Source organism: Trichomycterus rosablanca, chromosome 27 (genome assembly GCF_030014385.1).
Source record: "Trichomycterus rosablanca isolate fTriRos1 chromosome 27, fTriRos1.hap1, whole genome shotgun sequence".
NCBI lineage: Eukaryota > Metazoa > Chordata > Actinopteri > Siluriformes > Trichomycteridae > Trichomycterus > Trichomycterus rosablanca.
This window is the reverse complement of record NC_086014.1, coordinates 12,752,509-12,761,085: the sequence shown is the minus strand read 5'-3', so window position 1 is coordinate 12,761,085 and position 8,577 is coordinate 12,752,509. Positions and strand designations below refer to the sequence as shown.

General features: G+C 42.1%; 1 protein-coding gene across 1 annotated transcript; it reads left to right on the top strand.

The window, feature by feature from the left end:
• Positions 1-12: 12 nt before the first annotated feature.
• map1aa (microtubule-associated protein 1Aa) lies at positions 13-8,577 on the top strand. The gene is made up of 3 exons (XM_062989529.1): positions 13-6,709; positions 7,762-7,994; positions 8,256-8,577. Exons 1-3 carry the CDS (start codon positions 28-30, stop codon positions 8,409-8,411), a joined length of 7,071 nt encoding a protein of 2,356 aa, XP_062845599.1. The 5' UTR covers positions 13-27; the 3' UTR covers positions 8,412-8,577.

Here is an 8,577-nt window from a genome sequence, read left to right as displayed (position 1 = left end):
CTCAAACCTGACCCTCTGCTGCAAGACATGGAGGGCGTGACTGAGTACACAGATAACGTCTCAGAGACAGTGGACATTCCTTCTCCCTTTGAGTCGCTGGAGCCACCCAGTTCAGGGGGGTTTCTGAAGTTGTCCAAACCATGCTGCTATATTTTTCCAGGAGGCAGAGGTGACTCCGCCCTGTTTGCAGTCAACGGCTTCAACATTTTGATTGATGGCGGCTCAGAGCAAAAGTCTTGCTTCTGGAAACTGGTGCGACATCTGGATCGGATCGATTCTGTGATCCTAACCCACATTGGAGCTGATAACCTGCCTGGAATAAACGCACTGCTGCGAAGAAAAATCGCAGAGCAGGAGGAAGAACACTCCCAGGGTTCAAACGGCTATGGAGAATGGAAGAAAAACCTGATTTCACCTGAGCTCGGTGTGGTTTTTTTCAATGTTCCAGAGAAACTGAAGCTATTGGAGCCAACCCTGAAAGTTAAAAGAAGCATTGAGGAAGCTTCTCTCACCTTGCAGTACCTCAGCAAATTGGGAATCAAGCCTGAACCTCTGCACAGAGTCGTCAGCAACACAATCGAGCCGGTCTCACTTTTTCACAAGCTGGGTGTTGGAAAGTTAGACATGTACATTTTAAACCCGGTCAAAGACAGTAAGGAAATGCAATTCTTCATGCAGAAATGGGCAGGGAACAGTAAGGCTAAGACTGGAATCACCTTGAGCAATGGAAAGGAGGCAGAAATATCAGTTCCATACCTCACATCAGTTACAGCCCTAGTTGTCTGGGTGCCTGCCAGCCCAACTGAAAGGATAGTGAGGGTACTTTTTCCTGGAAATGCACCACAAAATAAAATTTTAGAGGGTCTGGAAAAGCTAAGGCATCTTGACTTTTTGCGTTATCCAGTTGCCACTCAAAAAGACATAGCAGCTGGAGCACCAGTAATTAAACAAACCAAACTTAAGCCAAGGACCGATAGCAAGGAAAGCCTTAAATCTTTGCCTAAAATGCAGGTCACAACTAAAGCCAGCAAAAAGGAAACAAATGAGGATATTGAGGCAAAAAGCAACCTAGTGAAAGAAAACAAAATCGAGAAGAAAAAAAAAGTGCAGGAGAGTGTTAAAACTCCTAAACAATTAAAATCAAATGCAGAGACAACTGACACAGCAAAGCAGGAGAAAAAGAAGCTGGTAAGAGAGAAATCTCCCAAGAAACATTTCAAGACAACCAAAATGGAGGAAAAAAAAGATAAGGAAAAGAAACAGATTAAGAAAGAAAAGAAAGAAGTTAAAAAGCAAGAATCTGCTAAAATAAAGGAAGAATCAAGTAAGCCTGAATTACGGAAAATCACCAAACCTGACCTAAAACCCTTCACGCCAGAGGTTAAAAAGACACTTAGCAAAGTAAAGGTTCAATCAAAACCCAAGGCAGAAAAAACTAAAGCAATTAAAGAGCAGGAGAACAGGCCTGCTGCACAACAAGTATCAAAAGAGAAAGAGGAGAATGACAGATCCCTTGTCTCATCCCCAGAGGATCTTACCAAAGATTTCGAAGCATTGAGAGAAGAAGAACTCAGTAATGCCCAAGAGAACAAAGTGCTCCTGAATCCTGAATCAGCTCTTCCTGATACAAAACTCCCACACACTGAATCTCCAGACGAAGGAATAACCACCACTGATGCTGAGACTGAATCTCCACATGAGGAAAAGCATCTGTATGAAGAAATGATAAATGAATCACTTACAAAGACAAAGGACAAGTTTGAGGATGAGGGTGCAGCTACAGAAGAGGACTATGAAGAAGAATACAAGATAGACACCAAAGCGGCCCCAATTTCAGAAGTCATGGAAAAGGCAGACGATGAAAAGAGGCAGGACTTGATGCAAAAAGAACAGGATTTAGAAAAGAAACACAAAAAGAGTGACAGCGAGGAGGAGGAGGACGTTATAGAAAAAGCTGAGCTGGAAGAAGCAGAGGACGTACTTCATGTGGAGGAGCTCAAATACAAACCTGAGGAGGCCAAAACAGAAAAACTTGGCAAGGACTGGGAAGCCAAGCGAACTGACACTAAACCTGCCGGTGCCAATGAGAACATCTCTTTCATCCAAGATGAAACCATTCCTGTATATTCAGAAACTGAACAGACCCTTTCAGATGAAGAGATCCATGAAGACACAGAGGACAAGATCTCTCATCTTTGCTATGATGATGTTTCCGTCCCTGATCAGCCTGTCCATGGCATAAAAGAGATAAACCCCCCAACCATATCTGTTGCATCTGATTTAACAGCAAAGATAAGTAATGTGGGTCAAGAGCCAGCTTTATCAACATATGCCAGTAATATCTTTGCAGCACCACTGGCAGAGGAGGAACACGTATCCTCAGCCACTTCCATTACTGAGTATGATAAATTATCCTCTTTTGCAACTTCTGTTACTGAAGACCAGTCGATTGCATCTGTGACAGCACCACCCACTGAGGAACTAGGAAAAAGCTCCTTGCTTCTGGACAATGTAAATGGTATTCCATTATCCAACCGAACAGAAGGAAAGGAGTACTTGCACTCAGCGGGTACAATCTCTCCAACATCATCTTTAGAAGAAGACAAATGCTTTAAGTCACCACCATCAGAAGAGTACCAACCCATTGTTCCAGAGATGGAAACTGCTGCAAAGCCAGCCACTCTCCCACATGATGATGATGACGACGACGAGGAAGAGGATGAAGACCAGACTCCCAATGTTGACATGCCTCTTGGAAAACTCCATGAAGCCTATGCATTTGCCACAGTGCAAGAACAAACACAAGATCCTAATAAATGCTCCTCAGTTGTCCCTGCTTCTTCACCTGGAATACATACTGCCCCACAGGAAAAGGATGAAAAAGTGGCTTCTCCTCTTCAAGATGAGCTCAAAGCAGACCTCGCTGGGAAACATCTACCCTCTGCACCCTGTTTCGTCGGCACACCAGAGGGATATCCAGCTTTAGAACTGGAAGAGAGGTGTATAAGTGAAGATGATAGCACCGTAAGAATGGCTTCACCTACACAGTCATGCCCTACTAGTGTTGGTTATTCCCCTACTGAAGAAAAGGCACCAAAGTCTTTATTTATGGAGAAGGATGAGAAAACAGACAAGGAAATACATGGTGTTCAAATGTCAACAAAGGGTAAAACAGATGTATCAAGTGACGATACCAAAAAGACAAGCTCAGTAAAAATAATGGAGAATGAATGTGATCCATTTGAAGTGGGTTTCTCAAGCACAAAGGCGACATTTGATGATTCAGGTGAAGAAGAAGAAGTAGAAGATGACGAGGAAGATGAGGAAGAAGAAGAGGAAGAAGTGCAAGAACAACAAAAAGAATATTTGTATAGCAAGGATGAGTTTAAGACCTGTAGTAAGACCAAATACAAAGAAGAGCGAGAGTGTACCTTTCTTGATGAAGATGACACCTATGAGCCACAGTCAGGACAACCAGATTTAATTTTCAGAAAAGAGAAAGAGGACTCGAATAAAAAAGATACCATCCAATCGGATAAAGAAAACAAATTCCAGATACCCAGCTCTGAAGAGGAAACAGAAAAAGAAGATACAGACTGCACTTACTCAAGCGTAAAAGAGGCTCAGGACAAGTTAGATTCAGTGTCGGCTGGTCAAAGCAGAAAAGATATGTCATTCCCAGACAGAGATGACTTAACCGTGTCCCCCAAGAATGGCGACAAAAGCGTACACTTTAACTTGTACTCTTTCCCTAAGAGTGAAAAGGATCTGAAGGAAGATAATGTACGAGAACTAAGACAAGATACACCTTACGTAGGGAAGAGTTTTACCTATTCTGATGTGTATGATAGTAAATCAAGTTCGGTGGAGTCATATTCTCCAAACCTACCAAAAGACTTTGGTAAATTTGATAAATTTGATAGTGATGGCATTCTGAAGGAAACTGAGAAAAAAGACTCAGCATACAGCTTTACAGAGGCTTCAAATGTATCGGATTTTAAGCAATCTCATCTAAAGGAGATCTCCTCAACATGCAGTGAAACAAAAGCAACAAGCGAGGCAGCATACCACATAAACATTACAGAAAAAACTAAACCAGAAGCTGTGTGTTCTTTCTCACCTGAAAGAGACCCATTTTCTGTTACATTCGATAAGTTTACAGTTGATGAAAAGTCAGGAATCAGTGCTACACCGACAAATGATGATCTATACGATGCTGGCTATTCTGCAAAAAGTCCAAGTTCTTTGCCAGCTCAGTCTTTCAAAGATGTGATCAAATCAACTGCTGAAGACAAGATGTTAGCACGTGGGGAGGAGGACGAGGAAGAAGAGGAAGAAGAAGATGAAGATACTGATAGCGATGATAGAGATGTTTATGAAAGATATGTCAGCGGCAGTGCCATAGAGAAGGATGCCAAAGACAGTTTTAAGAAAGAATTAAGCCCAACATGTGGTGCCATCAGCAAAGTGCCTTCTGAATTAGAGAAAGAAAGAAAGGACTCATTACAAGGACAAAACCTATATCCTGTCAAATCTGACAAACCTACAACACCAACTTTATTTGATCACAGTACAAGCTCCAGCAATGCAGAGGAACCATTTCAGGTCTCATCACTTCTCTCTGGAAGTCACATGGCAGAATATTCCTCTGAATATGCATCTTCCTATGATAAGGAGAACAAACCTGTTCCACTGAGTCAGTTTACTGAAAAAGATGATAGTGACATTCATTCTTCCTTCTCCAAAAAATCAAGTGAGGACAAACATCACAGTGACAAAGATAATGAGTCAGAAAAGCAAAAAACACCAGACATCTTAGCAAAAAAACCCGAAGACACTGTTTCACCAGGTTTTAATTATGCAACTTCATCAGCTCTTGCATATTCCTCTTCTTCCTCCTCTGCATCTGCCTCCCTCTCTACCAGCCGCCAGTTTGGAGAAGAACTAGAGATGCCTGCCAGTGTGGGTTACGAGTATTCACCCTTTAAAGATGAGCACTCTCCTGTTATGGATTCTCCATTCTCCAGTTCTGGTGGGCTGGTCAAAGATGAGTACTTAGAGGTGTCAGAGAAGCTGACTCCTGCCACCACCACAGCAGAGTCTACGTCTAGCTTAGCAAGGTTTTTACCACTGTCACCTTTTGAGGAGATCAAACCGTTCCCTTCTCACTCAGTAACCCCAGATGAGAAAATAGAAGAACTTTTTGCAAGTGGTGCCTTGGACAAAGGCTTCCAGGGTGCCTGCTTTTACAAGCCAGAGTGGGAGAAGGAGACAGGACTGCAGGGTGAATATGCTGCTACTGGGCCTTACAATCTTCCATCCCAGTCTGCTGAGAAAGACTCAATAAAGAAAGATCTGTTTGTTTCTTCGTTGTCACCTCGTGCTGACCTGGCTGCAAAACAATATTATGAAGAAACAGAAAGTAGTGAGGAGGAGGAGGAGGAGGGTTACATGTTTGAAAAGTCATTTCCAACGCAGTCAGACAAAAGAGATCCATTTTCTTTTACTGATAAAGTAGATGCCCTTCCAAATGTCCTCACGTATACTTCTTCAATGCCACATATAACAAAACCAGACACTTTAAATGGCCCTGCAGAGATCAGCATGGCAGCGTCTGAGGCTTTTGGTGGAGACACCAAGGTAACATCAAGCCTATCAAAATCTGAAATGGGAAGTGAGCAGTTTGAATCCTGCAAAGTTAGGAATCCATTTGAATGGGAGATGCAGAAGCAAAGAGGCATCTACCCAGGGGATTCACCGCCTCACTATCGTCATGAGGATGAGTATGAGGAAGAGGAGGAAACAGAGCCTGAGCACCCACCCCGTCCTCTTTCTCTAACATCTGCAGATCAGTCCTTCCCATCTTCCTACTACAGAGAAGAGTCAAGCAAGCTTGATCACTCAGATTATCCTCCAGATACATATATGGGTGCCCACTCTTCTTCGCCTTCTGCAGGTTACTCATCCTCTGAGTACAAACACAGAAAGGGAGACACTTCTCCATCATTCATCAACCCAAGCCTACGACAGCTTTCCAGTGATGAGGAAGATGAAGAACAAAGAAGCCAGGACGTAGATCAGCAGCAGCCATCGTGTAAAATAAGATCCCTTTACCAGCCTCAGCATGGTTCTCATCGGGAGGACAGTGAATCACAGCACCACTCTCGAGTGATGGCCACAGGCATCGGGCTAGCTGGAGAGGACACACCCCCAACATCTGTCAGCGAATCCCTGCCTTCGCAGACCGATTCTGATGTTCCACCAGGAACTGAGGAGTGTCCGTCTATCACAGCAGAAGGGAATGCTGAATCTGATGAGGATGCAGATTATCTGCCTGTGGATAAATCATCTGGTGTCTACGGAGGAAAACACGCATCCAGGTCAGAGAAGACTCATGACCCATTTCCTACACCTATGATGGATCCAGCCCCTTACCCACCTCATCCTGATGTGTGCATGGTAGACCCAGAGGCTCTTTCCAGTCTTACTGACAAACCTTTAAAAAGAGATCCAAAAACCAAAGCTCTGCGTAAATCAAGTAAGTCAAGGTCACCTGCCAGGAAACCAGGTGCTATTCGCAAAAGGTCCCCATCGAAAGACCCCTCTCCTCGTACCACATCTCTAAAGAAAAAGGACTTAGATGATGATCTGTCCAGGTCAAGTCACAACACTGGCAAGGGACTTGTCAATGGGATTAAAAGTATATCAGGTATGTGTTTACCGGCACTCACATAAAAAACTGTAAACTGCACAAAGCAAAAATCTGATTTGCATGTAAGACCTGTACAGATATTTGCCTTTCAAAAGGGCAACATAATACACATTTTGTTGTTGGTTTAATGGAAATACATAGGCTATTGTATAGGGTAATTGCAAATAGACCTATTATGCATTTGCAGGGTAATGGATCAAACCTCAAAGGCAACCTAACTGGAAACCTAAAATTCCAATTAGATCAACAAAATCGCTTGTCAGAGTCCAATAATATGCTGATACAGCACTGTGAGAAAGTAACTACCTCTTACATAAAGGGAATGTGAGTAAACAACACATTTCATAAAACATCATTTTATTTATTTCAGCAAAAAATTTAAAAGAATCTGACATTGATATCACCTTTGTATATAATAGTACTTGTTTTTTCTGTTAACATGATTTGATCTTTTGAGCCTTATAATTTAGCTTTAAGATCAATGTAACTGCTGTATCCGAAGTCCTGACATAGCTTTAATGTTTTATTCGGCTGTGAATATTTACCTGTCAGATCTTTTAGTCTGTTTAGGGGATTGCTCTGTATCACTTTTAAGAATATAATCATTTACAAATAAGAACATTTCACTATGACAGCCAATTTAAAGGTTTTGTGTAACAGGAGGCAATTCTATTAACACATATACGGTTATGGTTATTTGTTAATACTCTGAAGATTATTATGCAAGCACAGAAGAGAAATATAAGAGAAATGTTATTATTAGGCAGTCTTGACTTGCAGTATGCCACACAATTTAAAATCTAAACTCCTTGTAGCATGCACTGTCAATAAAATGCCAAAAATGACAGTCTGTGGTGACTTTTCAGCCACTTAAATTGATGTACAATAAAATACTTAGGCAAATAAGAACTCTTAATTTAGATTAATTGACATTCAGTTAATTTACGGACAAGGTTGCAATTGCATATACCTGTAGTAAATTTACACCACATGATTCATCATTCACTGAGAATTATGTTACATTTGAATAAATCTTTTGTCTCCAACAGGTACAAACTCCGCAAAATCCAGTTCTGCTATTCCCCCCAGTCAACCGATCTATGTGGACCTGGCCTACATTCCCAACCACTGCAGTGCTAAAAATGTCGACCAGGAGTTCTTTAAACGTGTGCGCTCTGCCTACTACGTAGTGAGTGGAAATGACTCTAGCAATGGCGAGCCTAGCCGTGTGGTCCTGGATGCATTGCTGGAGGGAAAAGCACAATGGGGATCTAATCTTCAGGTAGGACATTGCACAAGTCTTTACAAATCCCGTTCTGTGATTAACAACATTCAGTGCAGATAACCACACAGCAGAGCTAAATATGTTTACTATTACGGTTGTACAACCGACACTGTTACAGGGTAAAAAATGTGCCAGTAATATTTACACACTGTTTGCCCTTGTAGTTGAATGACTTTTTGAAACCTAGGATAGCTTATTTTATCTCAACCCTTAACCCAACATCATAGTTGATCATTTCATACCTCTGTTCCATTTTAGGTGACGTTGATTCCTACTCATGACACAGAGGTCATGAGGGAGTGGTACCAACAGACCCACGAGAAGCAGCAGGAGCTGAACATCATGGTTTTGGCCAGCAGCAGCACAGTTGTCATGCAGGATGAGTCTTTCCCTGCCTGCAAGATTGAGTTTTAGTCTGGCATGGTTCCCAATGCACACCAGGTTTACTCCAAAACAGTCCCTTACAGCCTTAAATGTCATTTATTCAGTCTAACAAGCTCCAGGCACGTTGATAGCTCTTGGTCCAGTCAAAATACCTAATAGTCTGATCCTGGCTGTAACAACATTCCGTGTTATACAT

What these genes read in the sequence shown, in the direction of transcription:
- map1aa (XM_062989529.1), top strand. Translation starts at nt 28, where the DNA reads ATGGAGGGCGTGACTGAGTACACAGATAACGTCTCAGAGACAGTGGAC. An exon ending in TGGGATTAAAAGTATATCAG is followed by an intron (nt 6,710 to 7,761) that starts GTATGTGTTTAC and finishes TGTCTCCAACAG; the next exon opens with GTACAAACTCCGCAAAATCC. An exon ending in AATGGGGATCTAATCTTCAG is followed by an intron (nt 7,995 to 8,255) that starts GTAGGACATTGC and finishes GTTCCATTTTAG; the next exon opens with GTGACGTTGATTCCTACTCA.